At 39.7% G+C, this 19094-nt stretch overlaps 1 protein-coding gene across 2 annotated transcripts; it reads left to right on the top strand.

The window, feature by feature from the left end:
* Positions 1-3046: 3046 nt before the first annotated feature.
* On the top strand, positions 3047-18116 carry SIVA1 (SIVA1 apoptosis inducing factor). Of its 2 annotated transcripts, none has more exons than XM_085310124.1 (4): positions 3047-3257; positions 3439-3645; positions 3978-4134; positions 16973-18116. In XM_085310124.1, exons 1-4 carry the CDS (start codon positions 3140-3142, stop codon positions 16983-16985), a joined length of 495 nt encoding a protein of 164 aa, XP_085166250.1. In that variant the 5' UTR covers positions 3047-3139; the 3' UTR covers positions 16986-18116. The 2 variants fall into 2 exon arrangements, with proteins under 2 accessions (XP_085166250.1, XP_085166248.1); XM_085310122.1 differs by lacking the exon at positions 16973-18116 and adding an exon at positions 4619-4843 and having other exon boundaries at positions 3049-3257.
* Positions 18117-19094: the final 978 nt, after the last annotated feature.

Below are 19094 nucleotides of genomic sequence, written 5' to 3'. Positions count from 1 at the left end.
CTGGTGTCAAGGGGATTGGACAAACTTTTAAAGGATCAGCCTACCGACACTATGATCCAGGTGGAACAGCTGGCTCCAAAGATTTCTAAACTGCTAGAAGCAACAAGGTTAGGGGTAGAGGGATAGAGCAGTGGTTATCACAAAGGTAAACTAGGACCAGATTCCCTCTGTATGTGCCATTTCTTGAAGCACCTCCTTCTGGCAGAAATAAAATGTTAGGAGAGACGGACTGTAAATAACTATGGTCCAGCCCATTTAGCTTTTGAAATTTGCTTACTGGAAATATAAAATGCTAAACAAAACTGTAATGCAATTTTCTTGGTTCTGTAAGTTAGAAAGCCATTGAGCAGGCAGTTTGTCTGTAATACGCACAAACAGGCACACCAAAAGTAAAATAGTAAAAAAAAAGGAGATTGTGTCATTTTCATGCCCTGTTTTCTTTCATAAACATATTTTCAAGGATAAACCAGAATTATATTTTACAATTACTATTAGTGGTTTGGGATTTGCTTAGGGATTTTGCATATTCAGAAGGTGCATAACATAATACACAAACTCATTAATTAACTTTGAAATTGTCAGCATTAATTTTCACAAATGCTCAATGCCAGCAAGCTTTGCCAGATCAGATCTCAGCCTTTCTTCTGCTTCCAAATTACCAGTGAATTTTCCTCAAAGCTTACTGCTATGAAATTAATGAAATACTTGGGAATCATCCTGACTGGCAGATCAACCAATTCCCTCCTTATAGGATGATAAGCTATGCTGATGGTGACAAAACAGAATTATTCTGCTTTTTAGATTCCAGATAGAAAGTATCTGATCAGTAACAGATGTTGTTAAGGTTGAGGCTTGCAAAGCAATTAAAGAAGAGGTGTCACCACCTGAGGCTGACTCAGATTGCTGTAACAGAAGATTTCTGCATTTGACCCACAGTGGATTTGTGGTGGCATGTTGCAAATGTAATCATAGTAGAACATCTTGACAAAGTCATGTGTCAGCCCTCGGGGAAAATGCCCTTAAATTTACCCTTCAGTGAAAGCTCCAGCAGCACTGCTACAGCACATGCTGCTCCCTTTCAAAACTATTTCATATTCTAAAATCAGAGTTGCAGAGCATTCTTCATCACAAGCAGAGCAGCGCTTTTAACATTTTTCTTTGCATCTCATCCAACAGTTGAGCTTCATCCATACTTATCTTACGCCATCTTAATGAAACGTGATCTAGAGCTCTATATTCTGAAAGGGAGCAACAATCTGACTGGAATTACATTTTGATTCATGCTCCCCAGAGAGCTTCAGAGACACCAGAGTGTATATTTAATGATAATTTGCAAAGACATTTCCTTAACCAGAAATAATGAGAAGACCATGAGTTTTCAATGTGCAGTGGAATATTTTCCCCTGAACATCTTTCTTTAAGAATGCATTTGCAAGTACATGCAGAAAAAGCCAGAGTTCTTCACAGTTAAGGAATGTTTGCAAGTGTCAGACCTTGCAGTACGGAAGATATTTTTATAAATTACTGTGCATTACAACCATAGCTTCCACTCCACAGACCACAAGAGCTAGTCTGATCAAAAAGCCCTAAAGGGGGGGGGGGGGAGTAACATTAAAGTATATGAAATCATTGTGATTGTACCTGTATCCTAGTAGCACCAGTGATTCAGCAATTAATGGAATGAAACATCATTTCAGTGCTCATAGATGGAAAAATCACTCTCATACTTATTCATGGTTCTGTCCAGAACATAAGAGGGAAAAGCCTGAATTCAGAAACCTCTTTGGAAAAAAAATGAAACTGTTTTAACTGATTATGTCTTGGAATAGTACAAAACCAGACAAATTATAGCACCTCTGCCAAGATCATCAACATCAGTTTTAAAGGTCTTGTTTGCATTAAGGAAAACAAGATATTTTCAAAATATACACGGACTGACTGCTACTTGGAATTGAATGTGATATTTATAAAAAGGTATGTGGACTGCTATACAGCTTATCTATAGAGAATTAATTGTAGTTTTTCCAGGTTACACAATGAAAACAGAAAATCTCAAGGAATTCAGTGAATTAACCAAAACTGAGTATCAGTCTCTGAAATGTTAGTGAACTGCTCCCAGCAAATCTACTTTTGTTATTGCCAGACACTAACAAGAGTCCCTGGCTTATACGAGATGCTACGTTTGTTTTAAAAAAATAAACTCTTACATTTGTGCACGTTTTCATTGGTTCTACGGCATTTAGATAGATTAAAACTTAACCTGCTCTGGTCAAAATTTAGAAAGAATTACCTGAAACTGAAAAAAATATTCAGGACTTTTACAGAGGAAAATGAGTACAAAATGCTAATGAGTTTTGTGAGAGTTTATTGAAAAGCCTGAATTTCAAAATCATGTTTTAACTTGCAATGTTCTTCGCAACAAAAAATTAGATGCTTGAATAAAACGTCTTTGATGTTTTAACACTTTTTTAATTAATACAATACTTTGTGTCATGCATTCAGCAATGCCCAGTACAGTAACATGTATCAAAGCTACTAGCTTATGAAAGCAAGTGCTTTGAGGGGGTGAAAAAAAGAAAGAAAAAAAAAAACCCTCATGTATCAAGAGATTTGTTATGAAAACGCGGTAAGAATAAAGTTTTGCTGCACAAGAAGCGAGCACAGCTCCCTGCAAAAAGTCTTGCAAAAATACAAGGTTGGGAAACTCAGGCCGTGCTCCCACTGGCTTTCCTCCTGGTGACAAAGCCGGTGTCAGCCCTCCCCGCTCGCTCTCCTGCACGGCCCCCTCGCGTGCCTCAGGGCAGCTGCGCGGCTCCCCGTTCGCCCGCCGAAACGGCCCCGCTCGCCCCGGCTCCCGCTCCCGCCCGCCGCCGCCATTGCGCGCCGCCCTCCCCTCAGCGCGGCCCCGCCCCGCCTCTCGCGCTTCCTCTTCCCGCTCCCCCTGCCCCGCCCCGCCCCCGCCTCGCCATTGGCCAGGAGCTCCGTGACGCACGGGGAAAGGCGGGTGTCGGCGGCCATGGTTGGTCGGCGCTGTTGCCGTTGCGTGGGTCTCGCGTCGCGCTCCCCGGCGGGGGGGGCGGGGACGGCGGCGGCGGCGGCGCGGCCGTTCCTCCCTCCCTCCCTCCCTCCCGGGCCCGCGATGCCGAAGCGCTCCTGCCCCTTCGGGGACGCGGCCCCGCTCCAGCTGAAGACCCGCGTGGGGCTGCGCGAGCTGAGCCGCGGGGTGCGGGGCGAGGAGTACCGGCGGGAGGTCTTCGGTGAGGGGGCGGAGGGAGCGGGGCGGGCGGGAAGCGCCGCGGCCCGCTGGGCCCGGCCTGTGCCCTCAGAGCTGCCCCAACCGTCCCTAACGGCCGCTCCAACCGCCGCCCCGCGCGCCGCCTCCCACGGCCCCGCGTCCCGGCGGCTCTTTGTAACCTGCCTCTCCTCTCCCGCCGGCAGAGAGGACCAGGCGGCTGCTCTTCAGGGGCGCCCAGGCGTACATGGAGGGCGCCTGGCCCGCCGGCGGCCCGGGCACCTGCGCTGTCAGCCGCTCGCCGGAGCCGGGCGGGGAGGCCCAGGACACCCCCTCGGGGCGCCGCTGGAGCGGGCAGCTGCTCATCGGCCACGACGGGAAACTGCTGAGGCGCTCAGCGGCCATGGAAAAGGGTGAGTGGCCCCTCCGTGCGCAGGAGGTGTGTGCTGCCCTGTGCCGTTGGGTAAGCAAGGCCTGCAGGCCCAGGGAGAGGGGACGTGGTTTCCTCTGTAGGGTGATTTTTTTTTTTAAGAGGTTTTTAAATGTTTAGAAACTATTGCTGCCATGGTGTGTATGTGATCTATGTGATACCACTCCCTTTATTGGAGAGGAAAAAACAAAGCTGTAAGTCTGCAATTGTATTCTTCAAAATGCTGCCCACAGTAGCATTGAGGAGAGGTGGCATGCTCTTAGGGGTCTCATAGAGCTTTTAGCTTCTACTTTTAATTGCATCTCTTCCAAGCAGTTCTACCAGTGGGAGTTTCCAAAGCCTGTTCCTCGTGCGTAAGAACGGCTGATGTCAAGGAAGCATGTACGCAGTGCGACCAGTTTGTATGCCAGAACTGCAGCAGGCTCTGCAGCTCCTGTAACGCAGTTACTTGTTCTTTGTGCTCCGTTATTGAGTAAGTGCCTAACAAACTTTTCAAGCTTTTTTTAAAAACTGTGTGTGCCCTTAAAGTTGGCTTTAGTGTATGAAGATCCAACAGATATCTAGCTCATCCACCTAACGGATTTAGATACTTCTCATATCGGATTAGGTGTAGTAAAGCTGTCTGAAACATGGAAAATAAAATGTCTGTGAAATAATCTAATCAATCCATACATCTAGTTCAGTTTCTCATTTAAATATTACAGGAAGAAAAAAAAATCCTCCTGCTTTCCTACCAGCAATATAATATGGTGGTTGATGATGAATGAATATACTCTTATGAAGTAATTCTGGAGATTTTTTTGCCATCATTGTTTATAGCTCTGTAATATAAAGGAATATTGTCAGTGTTATGTGGGAGTCCCATGGTTACAGTTGATAGTAGAAAAAGAGGACATTCTTTTCATGATCCAGAAGCACTAGACATTGACCTCTTTTTGTTTTTGTTTTTTCCCTAGTTATAGTGATGTTGGTGAACAAGTTATCTGCAATGGTTGTTCAATATTTCAAGTCTGAAACTTGATGAAATAATCCTCATGGCTAAGATGTCCATAAATTTCATGAAGTCTCCTCTTTGTGGCTGGTCAATACTTTTAGCATGTGAATTAATTATGGAATTTCTGAGTTTTATATCTTTATATGTACTTTTTAATATTGTAGCTAAATAAACTTTTATATTTTGAGGATTTGTAGATTATTTTGATTCAATTTTCTGGTATGTGATATGTCTATTTGAAGGGTGGTCCCTCTTGTTCTGAATTCTATAACAGAAGAATTATCAGCCAAAAACATTTCTTCAGTGCCTCTCCACTTGTTGCTCATGTGAAGACATTCTTTTTGGGGGGTTAGAATAGAAACAAGGAGATCCTGTTGCACTTTCATGTAAGTGTAGGTATTTTCTGGACATGCAGCCTTTTGTTCATGACCTAATTGGGACAGTTGACCAAGCCTAAAGTTTTTTGTTATTTTTTTTTAAAAGAGAATTTGCTGAATTCTACTTTAATTTTTATAAACTTTCACATACATCTTCTGTTTACTGACAACTTGAATGTTTTGAATGTTCTTTCCATAACTTTGATGTAGAAAGAACACTGATGCATCAGCCTTTGAGCAAAAAAACTTTATTCAACAGTTACTTGTTAAAGATGAATTTTGCTGAACCTTCCTTGCAAGGTCTCTTTATTAAAAAGCAGCATATATGTGTAACTTCGTATTTTCCTGCGTACACTTGCAAAAATAGCTCATGAAGTAGTCTGAAAAATGCTTAGCGCTTTTGATCAAAAATACATCTCCACAAGCCAGCTCAGTCCTCGATATTTCTCCAGATCTTATTGCAGGGACCAATTTGCTTCCCATTTTTTGTGCTATGTGAATAGAAGTGGGACTATCATTTATGTGCTACTGGAAAGCCCCTCAAGGTAGTTTTCGTTTGCTATTTTAATGTGGGTGGGTGGGTATTTTGCTGTTGGGTTTGGTTTTGGTTTTTTTAGTGCTTTTTACCTGAAGAAAATGACTCAAATAGCTGACTTTAAACTGTAGTAAAAAGATGGGATGGGAGGGGGAGGGTAAGGTGCTAATGACAGTAATAGCTAAAGCTCCATTTCCTAAATCATTTGCTCTGAATTCCCGAAGCAAACTTTGCTGGTCATACTTCTTGGTCTTCTCAACTAAAACTATTATATTTTGTATAAAATAATTTATTTTTACCCTTCACTTACTAAATTTGCAGAAATTACCTCTTTAGAGGAATGGCTCTTGTAATGCTAGCTCAGTTGAGAGACTTATTCCTCAGTTATAGGAATGCATCTTAATCCTTTCTATTTAACAAGCTACTGCAAGCATACTGCCTATTCTCAGAATTTCAGAACAGATATTGCAACTGACTGAACAGAATGGTAACGCTTTAATAAAGGGTGGGGTGATACCAATTGCTGAATAACAACACTTGCAGAGTGCTTGGCTTTGGATGTTTCAGGCACAGTTAAGTCCTGGGTAACGCAGTTTCAGGCCTGGTTGCATAACAAACTAGAGGTGCTGTAAAAGTGTGTGCGCCCTTTGGGGTATCCTAGGTGGGTTGCTTTACTACTGAGTCAACCATTTGTATGTGGTCATAGTCTATCTGACATGCTCTGGTTTTGTTTCACCTGTTTTGCATACTCTGTAGCTAGTTAGAAGGGGATATTACTTACTGCAGTAGCTGACAGACTTGGGTTTTGAGCAGTTGTAAAATGTATCTTAGCCTCACCCCCAAAGCAAGCAAACAAAAAGTCTACATGAGAAATTTTGAATAGGTAAATCAGGTGAGCTAGCAGTAAAAATTGAGTGTGCGCAGTAATTTCAAAGTATTGGCTATTTTTTCAAAACTACAATAGATTAAGACAGGATGATGGTACAACCCAGTTAGAAGCTTTTGTAGGGCAGGTAAGAACATTGTATCTATGCTAAGCAGCTTAAAACAAACCTGAGCTTTTTGAATAGCAAACATCCCTAGGTGGCTGTGTTTAAATGTTACTTTTAGGAACAAATTTTAAAGTTTGTTTCTGTTTCATTGGAAGCTCTGAGCAGTGAAGCCAAATGTCTTTCAGTTGGTTTTATTTTGCAAACTGAAATCTTTAAATATGTATCTGCTCTTCCTCATTCTCCCCTGAGGGTGCAAAACTGAAAGTACTGTTTTCCTTCCAGGCTCCTGGAGAGATGAGGCAGGTTGTTTACACATAATTTGTGTTTCAAAGTAGTTGGTAGATATGTTTTTGGCTCATTTGGACAATACTGTATTTCATAGAAAGTTGTGCTCCGTAACAGTGATACGAATTTCTTGGCTTAAATTTTGTATTTGTTACCCTCTTGACAGCCCCTTTGAAATAGGTTTGCTCATTAGGGCAGACACCTTTTGCAGAATAAAGAGTTAGAAGAAAAAAATGAGGGGGAATCAGGAGGGAAATGGTTAGAGACTATGGTGGGTAGAGCAGGAAAATCACAGAATAGTGCAGAAAACTTCTGCGTTGGGATGGTGCATCATAAATAAGTGTGTTTTTGTTTTTTTAACATTTACAATTTTTTTGTTCCTCTGGATTCAGAAGATCTGAAAACATTTTTTTTTTCATGTGTTTATGTTTCAGTCCCATTATTGAGGAAAGTTCCTGATCTAGTTTTGTTGTTCTTAGATGAACAGTGGCAGGTAGGAAATGGGACTGTTTTTGAACCTTTTAAAACTGTCTACTGAAAAGCCTGTAAAAGGGAGGACTCCCTAAGTGAGAGGTCCAAAGCTCTTTGTTTTGTTGTCTCCTAGTCAAAAGGCCCTGTCCATTGTGACTGGTCATAGAGCTGTACACTGTGTATTCTTAGGACTGCATATTGGAGCTAGAGAAGTTGTCCTAATAAATAAGTAGGAATTATTTGTTGTGCTTTGTTCTATTGTTAATTAATATGTATTCTTCTCCTTTAGTGCAGGGTGTCAGAAAACCAAAGTTTGGATGGACTTCAGAGGGAAGCTCTGAGGAGCTAGCATATTGATGGATGAAGATATTCTGTAGTAATGATTTGGCAGATGGATAGCAAACATCTTCTCAGGCCTAGTGAAATTGCTGGTGAAGTAAATCTTAAAGAGCACAGTTTTTCTTTACAAAGAAAGCAAGCTGATCTGATCAAGATAAAACAAGTTCCTCAAAGCCTAATATATCAGTGTGTATTAGAAATGCACAGCTTCAGAGATTCCAGATTTCTCTCTTAAGAGCTATCTAAGGTGGTAAATTGCTTCACTAATCTCTCGTATCTACAATCTGCATTAGAACAAAACCACCAAGTATTATGAAGAACTTCACTGAAGTTCTCACTAAATGTGAGAAATTTTCTTTAACAGCATGTATCTGTGACATACATCACTCATAGCAGTGTTGTAATCATGATGGGTGGGTCAAATTCGGTGGGTGTGCAAATAAAGCTAGTCCTCAGCAAACAGGAAGCAATTCTGTATTAGTCATAGAAGATCAACAGACTACCTACTTTCCAAGAAAAAGGATGATTTGTACAGCTGGTCCAGACACTCTTTAAAAAAAAAAAAAAAATCTTGTATCAGGACTTGCAGTTCTGACCAGTGCCCTTGTGTGATTAGCACCTCTCTTATTAAATACAGCCAACACCTAACTCTGAGAAGCTGCTTCCCCTCCTTTGGCTGGGAGTCAGGGTCAAAATATGTAGGAGACTGAAACTAATTTATGACTTTCTTTTCTTTCTGGGCAGATGATAAAATCTAGCAGCATCTAGTTATTTCAGATCAGGACATAAAAATGAAGTTATTTAGGTGAAAGTGAAGGATGATTCCCCCCCCCCTTTTTTTTTTAATCAATGTGGATAAGACTGCTTGGTCTGTGCCATGAGATATTAAAAAAATGGCAGAAATCTAGAAAAGTTTTAGATGCTCTGATTCTCTTCCAACAGTATGCAACTTGAAAGTAGAAATGGAAACAGTATCTTTATCCTCAAATTCTCAGCTCTGGGTCTTTTGAAACCTAGCAACTAGCCTGTAAGTGAATTGGTAAGACAATAGTAAATGCTAGCACTATGCAAATAATACATACTTCTCTCACCACACAAAACTGTGCTAGTAGTAGCATGACTATTTTTTGTTTTGACAAGATCAAACTGAGGATAAAAATTGAATCCCAGCAAAACTTAATTGATACCAAACTCCCACCTAGACTGTATATGTACAAGCTTATTGTATGTATGTTGCTCCACTGTAAATTATGTTTGGTTATAATATTGCTTCATCAAGATAGATGTTGTTGCTTTTTCAGCATTGAGCAAAATTTGCATTCAGCAAAATTCCTGTAGTGTGGAGTACCTAGGCATGAGGTCTTCAGTGTTTAGGGAACTGCAGATAATACAGAGAATGGCAGTATGTCTCTATAGATTATTTTGTGTACATCAAGCCTGTCCTCTGTTCTTTACCGTGGTTTTCTATAGATTGTCAGACTATGTTTAGATCCCAACCTATTGTAAAAATGGGGGGGGGGGACCCTCTCAAGTCTTCCAATACCACTCAACCAATAGGTAGAACAAAACTGCTACAGCAGTGCAAAGACAGTATAACCTTTTGGCACAGCTTTGGGTATTACTTGTTTGTAGATGTGAAATATGTCCTGTGAGACATACAAAATGAGTGGGTTGGTGGGAGACTCTTCCAAGAGATCATCCTTTCTCCTGTAGGCTTCTTTTTTTGTGTGTGAGAACAGATAAGACTGGAGGGAGAGGGGGAAGTGTTTCCTGATGTTTGGTTTCCTTATGCTTTTTCAGTGTCTTGAGGGTTTTTAATTACTGACATTTACAGAGGAAGGTAGCAAAGCTTTTAACACTGTGTTATTTTTTATACTAAAGGAAAGTGGTTATCATATTAAAAGTAGCCAAGAGACTTCAGAAAATATTAGTGTTTCTTTAGAAAATAAATAGAAGCTATATAATTATAAGATCAGCGTTGCTTGTGGATGATAACTGGAAGAAAATTAATCTAATATAATAATTTAATGACTAGCACTTAGTTACATACATAACTTTTCTATCACTTTTCATTTTGCATAAATATTTTATTTCCAAAGATGCTCAGATGTTGTAGTACTTATGATTAATTTATAATTTGAACTGCTACCATTGTAATTTAAATTATTGTACTAGAAGACATCATTATGTTTTTTTTCCTAAGAGCCTCAGCTCCTGAGATCAAATATTTATAGCTAACATTCTTAAACACAGGTTTTTAGTTCTCATGGTTGTGATTTCCATTAAACCCAGTGATCTCTGTAAGAGATAAGTAATATACTTTAAAGATTTTGTGATTTCAAGATTTGCTTTAAAATTTAGGATTTATACATTTAACTCTATTGTCTTACATAGTTTTGTTCAAATGTAATAGTTAAAATTAGAAGCTCCATTCACACTGGTTCTGCTGTTTTTTTATTTTTGTAAGCAATTAGTATTTTCCTATTTCTTATTTTTTTTGACAAATAGAGATGCAGGTAGTGGGCCAGATGTCCACTTGACAAACCTGCACAACAATACAAAGATCAATGTAGATGTCAGGCATATCCTGATCTGTTCTCTGTGTACATGCTTTTAAATTTATTTTGGAGTAGCGAAAAATGCCAGAGGTTCCCTGTATAGCAGTCTATTTTAATCTGATTGGAGAATTAGGATGAATGGTTGTATTTTACGTCTTCAAGTTTTTAGAAGGAATCCATGTACATAATTGCAAATACCTACATTTAGTTCCATGTTATATCCACAAGGTGGCATCACTATGTTAGTTTTGCATAGATTTTCACATATGTTCTTATATTATTTTTTAGTCATATGGCCTGACTGATACTATTGTAATTGAGCTGATATTTTCAGTTTGTTTAAAAAAGGAGAAAAGGAAACTTAGTGTGTAGGGCCAAAACCAATGTTTTTGTACTTAAAAAGTGTATCAGTAGAATTATTTATCCAAAAAACTTTGTAGTCTTTATAAAACATAGCCTGAAATTCAAAATGGACCTTTTTACTGCCTGCAAAGAAAAGAGTAAGATGTAAATCATGTGTAATGTTAAAGTAAATTTTAAAGAAACATTAATTTGACCTAAGATATCAGTAACATAAATGACCATATTTATATGCCATGCAATACATAGGTTACATTGCTCTTTCCTTTTAGAAAATGTATTGTAATTGCTCTCCACAACTTGTTGCATTAAATTAGCATATTTCACATCTTTGAGAAGCAACTTTTATGTGATAGGAGTTATACCCATATTAGAATTCAAGGGGAGGATTTTCAAAAGTACCTGAGGTGCTAAGGAAGCAGGTTAATATCACTACTAGGCTGCTATCATCTTTGAAAAGTTGTGGCAACTGGGGGAAAAGTTCCTGATGATTTGGTAAAGGTCTTCAAAGACAACAGCCTGAGCAATTACAAATTGGTCAGCTTAACTGCAGTCTGCAGGAAGGTTATAGAGCAAATCTTCACAAAAGCTATGTGCAGTGCAACGGTGTGTTTGGGAACAGCCAGTGTGGATTTATCAAGAGCCAATCATGCCTGACCAACCTGATGGCCTTCTGTGATGAGGTGAGCAGCAGATATAATATAATCATTTACCTTGATTCAGCAAGGCTTTCAACTCGTTCTCCCCCCTCAACCCCCCAAGTATTCTTGTAGAACCTATATTGGTGAGGTGTAGTTTGGACAGATAAACTACAAGGTAGGTAGAAAATTCACTGGACTGCCAGATTCAAAGAGCTTTGATTGGCAGTGAAAATCCAACTGGCAGCTGGTTACTGACCTTCCTTGGGGATTGTTACTGGAACTGATTCTAATGTGTTCACTAATAGTTGAGATGATGGGACAGAAGGGACCTTAGCAAGTTTTGTGATGATGGCAGATTGGAGGCAGTGGTTGATACTTGAAGAGTGGCAACTGAAACCTCAACAAGCTTGAGAAATGGCCTGGCAGGAGCCTCCTGAACTTTGGTAAAGGTAATGTGAATTCCTGCATCTGGGACAGAGTAACTTCCTTGGAGAGCGCAGGCTGATTAGAAAGCTTTGCAGGAAAGGGCCTGGTCATTCCACTGGACAAGGTGCATGCGACTCAGCCATATCAGCCATCTTTGCTATAACAAAGATTAGCCACACTGGGCTTTTGCAAGAGCATAAGCAGGAGATCCAGGGAAGTGATTGTTTCTATCTTTCACTCATGATACTGTGTCTGAAGGACTGTATCCAGTTTGGGGCTCCCCGGGACAAAAAAGCATTGATGTGAATCTGGGGAAAGGGATGTAAAAGGAGAGGCTGAGGGAACTGTGTTTGATGAGCTTGGAGAAGGCAAGGCTGAAGGGAGATAGAATTTTGGTCTTCCATCACCTAATCAGGAGTGTTAAAAGGAGATAGAAACCAGACTCTTTTCAGAGATTTACAGTGAAAGGATGGGGGGCAACAGGTGCAAGTTAATGCAGAGGAGGCCCTATTAGATATAAGGAAAATATTCTTTATTATAAGAGGGTTTAAAAACTGGAAGAGGCTACCTGCAGGAGTACTTGAGAGTCCATCCTTGGAACTAATCCAAATCCCGTAGAAAATGTCCTGAGCTTTGCCTTGAGTAGGGGGTTGGACCTAATAACCTTAAGATATTTTCAACTTGAAATATTTTATGATTTTCCTTGAGGTATAAAGCTGAGTCTTCATGCATTCCCTGTGGTACTTTTGAAAACTTAGAAACTTTAAGCTTATCCTCTTAAAAATCATCAGCACTTTTGGCCTGCTCTATTCTTCTGCTGTTCTCCTTACTGTTGACTACTGACCACTGCCAGAAATAAGGAACTGGTAAATGGATATGTGATTTGAGAATGTCCAATCTTGCCTCATGTTTACTCCAATAGAACTAATCATATGATGAAACTTAAGCATATCCTTAAGTGTTTAGCTGGGTTGTGCTGTAGAGTGTAGCACTTTGCAAGATATAGATCCAAGAGCTTAAAGAAGTAATTACATTTTCAATCAAGTAGCTTGCATACAAACATTAATGTACTTTTATGTATCTCGGGCTCAGTGAGTTTCATTTTACGAGTTTGATTCTCCCACGCTTTCTTGAACTGAATAATAATATCTCACTAAATGAGTAATCTGATTGTTCTGATTTCTCTTTCCATAATACCAAGGTTATTTACTGCCACAAATTAGATTTAAAAATATTTTCAAACCAAGTGAAAACAAGCTAAGAAACCTGGAACTGTGATTTTGGTTGAACAGCATTAATTTTCATGGTCGTCTCAAAAACTTCTTAAAAGAAGAAAGTCAATTTGCTCAATTATTTCCTTCGTTCCCCCCCCCCCCTTTTTTTTTTTCTTGAGCAGTTTAAATCAAGGTTATTCTAATATCTTCCTTTCTCTGGGAATGAGAGAAATTTTTGGGGAGTAGTTACATGTATCATTACTTACCTAGCTGGTTTAAGACACCAGTGTATTTAGATGGTTCATGAATACATGAATACAACACCTTTCTTATTCGGCAATCGCTTAGTGTAAAGAAATTCTACAGAAAACTGATTCATTTGTGTGTGAGTTCAACTATCACTACTCTTCAATATGAGCTTCTGTAACTCCTGAAAATATCTTTTAAATGCTTCCTGATTTCTGTTCATAGCCTTCTGAGTGAGTGCACTGTCTTGTGAGATCAAGAACTAAAAGTTACTGAAACCGTGTTAGAGGGACTTTCCACACTGTGACAATTCTCCCACTCTATTTACTCCATGCATTTGCATGTGTTCGCTTACTGAGGGATAGAATTATTACTATAACCACACATTCTTCTTCATCTGTCTTTTCCTGACTTTCTCTTCCTTCTGTGCTGATACTACTGATCTGGGTACAACCATAGCTTGTGTACTTCTGTCTGCCTTAACATTAACAAATATTCCATTAGTTGCTGAAAAGCTGTCCCTTACTCTGAAGAAATGGTCCAAGCTCATGATGCTGTCTCTTTGTTTCTAGTGCTTGAAATCTGCAAAATAATGCAGTCTGTGGTTCTTTCATCTTTTCCTCGAGGCCAGAGATCGTCTGTGGTTGTGTTTTACAGAGCAAATACAGCTAAATGTGCAAAAGTTGAGGTTTTTGAGCTTCATTTGAAATTTCTGTAACTTAAATTTCTTAGGTAATCTCCTCTGTCCAAATTAAATGAAAACTTTCAGGAGTTCTTCAGACACAGTTACTGTCAGAAATAAGACTGTTTTGATGTTGTTAGTGGCCTACATCACTTGCAGGCGGAAACTAGTTCAAAACTCCACACTTGTTCTCTGTATTTTTCTGGAGAGATTCAGTTCTTTCAGGACTTTCAACTTTGCTTCTCCACTCAGAATATTTTCTCAATTTGCTTAACTTGTGCTACCATCTGTTGTTCCGTAACTACTCAGAGCCAAGACGTCTGAAGATCTGAGTTTTCTTAGATCAGCACTTGGCACCAGAATCTTTTTCACCACCCAGCAAGCAGTTCCAACAGCTGCATGCATGAATCACTTAAGTTATAGTACCCTGCAGCACTCTGTAAGAATGGTTTTTGACATATGGCACACAAGCAAAAGTGCTATGAACTGAGGTCTTTGGATGGTGTGACATAAATTGAAGATCATTATTTTGATACTTATTTTAACATAATGTACTCCAAAATTTCATTATTTCTCAGAAAGCTTTGGAAAGATCCAAAAGATAAGGACTTACTTATTAATTACTAAAACCTTTGGTAGGTCAGGGGGAGTTTGTTTATGTATTATAGCAAGCTATTCTGACATATTCCCTATGGTATTTCATATTACTGAGACAATTTGCCCAAGCAGCAGAACTTCTCTTCACATGCTCTTGAGTCAGTCTATATTTAAACCTGTCTCCACCAGTATTTTGTTTCAGTTGTTTTAGTCTGGTTTGCTTAGCTGCGGATACATTCTTGATTATGCTCTGTTTGAGAAATTTGCTATCATTTACTGCTCTTCTTGCAAATGTTACTAAAACCTCATTCTATTCAGTTTAGCAAGATATAATAGTACTTCTTTAAGAGTCGCAAGAGGATCGTGTGGATTCTGTGTTGGTTTTGTAGCAGTTAGCTGAGAGGACTGACTTGTCAGCTAGTGTAAATCAGCCCAGTGTCATTGAGCAAATGGAGCTATGCAGATGAGGATCTGATCGATCTTGCATACAACTTGTGTTATGCTCTAGTGTTGTCATTTGTCTAATGATAACCATTGGTTTGGCTGAATATTAAACACAAGGCCATTCGCAGAAGAATTTATGGAGTCCATATGTTTATATTTCAACATTTAGCTGCCTAAATAAGGGAAGGGAGGGGAAGACACAATAGGGAGGTTGCGTTGTCTTGATTTTTATTTTGAAGCTGTGTTTGCAGACTAGCTGGAGCCAAGCAGGGTAACTACAGGATCCAACCGTATCATCCAGGAATTGGGTGTTGAAGCTTCTTGGGTGATTTCCATGAAGCTGCCTGGCAGGACTTCCCCCCTAGTTCCTCTTGGAAAATTAGATCAGTGGGTACCTAGGGGATAATGAGGGATGGATGCCAAAGATGGAGAGCCTTTGTGGTTCAACAGAAGTGGAGTAGGAAATGACATGATTGTCTTATGTTCCAAGAATTTAACCATTTTTTTTTTGAGTAAAACTGCAAACTTTTCATGCCACTGGAAAAGTGGATTAACTGTAGCTCAAGCTGTAGAGTCTGCAGACTGATACAATGCATTTAATAGCTGAAGAAGATTTGGTGTCCATTTCTTAGGTTTTAAAGAATTTGAGTTTTAAAGAGTCTGTAGGTACCCACATAGATATTTGGGTACATATAAATATGTAAATATCGTCCATCAGCAATTTTTGGTCATCTCCTTTCAGGGATCTAACTGCATTTTTATAGAGAATTCTGGATAAGTTAAACTATAGAGTTTGTACCACATTAGAAAGATAAACTAGATAAAGGGCAGAGAACTGGTTTGTTTTGCCTTTCCTCGATTTCTTACACTTACCACCTGGAAGACTAAGCACACAAATTTAGGGATGTCCTGAAACAGAAAGAGATACTAAATAAAAAAAGAAAAGAAAGAAAAGAAAAATGGTCAGTGCACTAAAAACTAAATTTCTCTGTTTTAACTTTACTAAAGAGATAGGATGGAATGATGAACGGTATTGGACAGTTATTTTTCGTTTCCTCCAGTGCTTTCCAGTTGTGCTTACACAGCAGGATTGATATTTTAGATATAAATAAGAACAGAAAATCATTAAGAACACAGGTGGAGTCATGCTCTTTGCTTTGGTTAGGTCAGTATTTCATTCCTAAATGCGTCTGTCAAGATGCAGCTCTTAGGACTGGTCAGCCTCAGATAACTCCTAGGCCATAGTCAGGACTTTCTCCTAGGACACAGAAGCCCGTGTGCCATATCAAATAATATTAGTGGGAGAAAGGAGGACTACACTACAGACTTTAGCTAGGGTGCCACCTTCCTCCCATTAAATCTGCGCTTGTCTGAGAGGCCAAATTAAAAAGAGTGTTGTAGTATCCTTAGACATTTGAAAGTGAGCCTAGATGGTGACAGGACAAGAGGCAAGGGGCAGAAATTGAAGCACAGGAAGTTCTGCCTGAAGGTGAGGGGGAATTTCTTCCCTGTGAGAGTGATGGAGCACTGGACCAGGTTGCCCAAAGAGGTTGTGGAGTCTCCTTCTCTGGAGATCTTCAAAGCCCGCCTGGATGCAACCCTGTCTAACATGTTCTAGGTGACCCCGCTGAGCAGGGAGGTTGGACTAGATGATCTCCGGAGGTCCCTTCCAACCTTACTGATTCTATGATTCTATGATACTGGACCTCTCCTGTTTCCACAAGAAGCTAAGGAGCATCTAGCATCAGCACACTGCTCAAGAGAACATAATTCTTTAAGTCATGTAATCCAGCAAGGTTGTAATGCACCCTCTAGAGGGCACTCCAGAAAATGATTTCAAACAGACTAAGAAGGCACAAATTAGAATGAGAGAATACAGGGAAATAAAGAAATCCATTAATTACTTCATATTTGCTGGAAAGGGACAGGGAAAGAAAGGAGGTATCATAAGGAGAAAGAGACTCAAAGGACAAAAATAAAGAGAACAGAAGTTCAGACAAAACTGACTAAAGGTCAGTAGGCAAACTGGGGTGCACAACAGAGAAGCCTGTTCTCTACAGGTAACACAGCAATCTACATCCAATCCCAGTGCCGCAGGGAAGTGAAAGCCCACCTCAATGTGCCAATTCTTTTTTTTTCCTGCTCCCAGGAGAGAAGACTGACTCTGCAGAAGACAGACAGATGGCATTACCATTCCTTGTGATCCTGTGGGGGATTTTTCCAGATGAGGAGTTGGAAGCTTCTTTGCGCTGTTACATACAGCCTTCCTCTCTAGCACCTCTTGACTGCTATGGGCCTCCACCAGACTCTTTACCAGTATCATTTTCCACATACATACACACTCTTGCATGCACTTTGGTTCTATGTAAATTTGAGCTAAACCTAGTAGAAAAATAGATAAATGTATTTGGATCTAGGGTTGTTCTTTCCCTCTCCCCGCACCTGAAAAAGATCTCCTGCTGTCTTTTACATTCTTGCAATGTGTCTGTTTTTTATATCAGGAGTGCTAACAAAAACTGAGTTTCTAGCATTGATCATATAAAAGACGGTTGCTATGTTTTGCATAGAGAATCACAGACAACACTACTTCACCCTTGCATATTAATTTCATCAGTCAATCTCAGCACTCTATTGTAGTGTTAGGACACTTATTCTGCCACTGAGAAATACGCAGCACAGATGTGACAACTCTCAAAGTAATCCAGAAAACCACTGGTCAGCCTAGGAATAGAATACATCACCTTCATCACCCAACGATCTGTCTACAAGAGCAAGCAAAACCAAGGCAAATCTAAGGAATATTTTAAATAACAAGCAGACACCTTTGCTATTCAGTTTCTTCATAATGGAGCAAATTAGCACAGAAAAATAATACTTCAGAAAGGTAACATGATTTCAGTTTTTTAGAGTTGCAAGCAAAGGGAGATGCTAAGTTTGATTGCTTTATCTTAGTCGCACATTAAATTTATGACAACCTCACCTCTGTAAATAAGCACATTTTGTACTGCTTTATTTTCTTACACTTCCCCTCCTCTGCAACTTTTCAGTCTCCATTTGCAAAAAGTGACCTTCCTCATTCCACTCCATTCTCATTCAATTCCATCTTGTACTTGTTGTTGGATTGTCATCAAATTCCTGTTTGCTTATTTAGCTTCTCCTTTCACCCAGTAATTTCAGAATGAGGAATAATTGTGACAGTTGAAAATATATGGAAAGTCTGCTGTAGTCTGCATCTTTCTGTCTTCAGAATAGTGTCACTCTCTGCATTTTTATTATTAAAATTCATAAAAGGTGTTATGTTTTGATCTTTTTGCATATCCATAAAGTCTTTAAAAATCATCACAATGATTTATTGAATACATTCGAAAAGCTCATTAGCTATTATTCAAAAAAAATTTCCCCAATCTTTTTATCATCCCACATACCAGGCCTGAGCGTGGGAAAAGGTATTGCAAATCTTCTTCAAAGTCAGATTTGCACTTCATTGAATAAAAGCTAATAAACAGGTTTCAAACTAAGGAGCCTCCACACCAAGGACCTTCCTTTAGACATTCTGGGGCACATGACTGTGCTAAAATGTAGAGAGCTGCTGGATTCAATCATGTCAAGAGCCCTAAGTCAAACTGGCATTTTTCAGCTGCAGTCAGAAAACTAGAAGCATATGCAAATCCATGGGGTACAGCTGTAAAATGCCAGATGCAAGCTACCTTAAGGGAGCTGGCAGCTACAGCCTGCACTAGAAACAATTTCTGAGTGACCATATCAGATAGGTGAAGAGAACATTAACGGAATCTATTTTGGGCATAACAAGCTGTGGAGAGGAAAAGCTGCAACCACCAAAACCAAGCAGAGATGAACGTGACTAGTGGTGAGGCTGTTAATGCCTCCTTTCAGAAACAGCCAAAGCATCGTTTTAGGCTGCAAATCCCAACGCAAAGCAGGCATAATCCTTTCCTTGAAAGAGTAAATATTACTTAGGCTTTTCTCTCGCAGTCACGGCAGAATCGGCTCTAGCCTACCCAGCCGGCATGCTTCTATCTCAAACAACATAGGCAACTATCAGCGTTCCTGCTTTAGAGGTATGCTCCAACAGCATCCAGTTCAGTAAGCATCAATATCCTGGAATGCAATGTACTGTTACCATCACTGAGAAAATTACTTACAAGAAAGAACTCCAACTACAATACAATTAAGTGTGTAGGAATTGAACAAAGATACGTGTTTTGCTTTAAAAAATACATAGTGAATGGAGATGACCAGGGCCAATGATA

The sequence above is a fragment of the Rhea americana genome, unplaced genomic scaffold, assembly GCF_003343005.1.
Source record: "Rhea americana isolate MKP2758 unplaced genomic scaffold, rheAme1 scaffold_310, whole genome shotgun sequence".
Classification (NCBI taxonomy): domain Eukaryota; kingdom Metazoa; phylum Chordata; class Aves; order Rheiformes; family Rheidae; genus Rhea; species Rhea americana.
The sequence above is the reverse complement of the archived record's forward strand: the minus strand, read 5'-3'. Positions and strand labels throughout refer to the sequence as shown.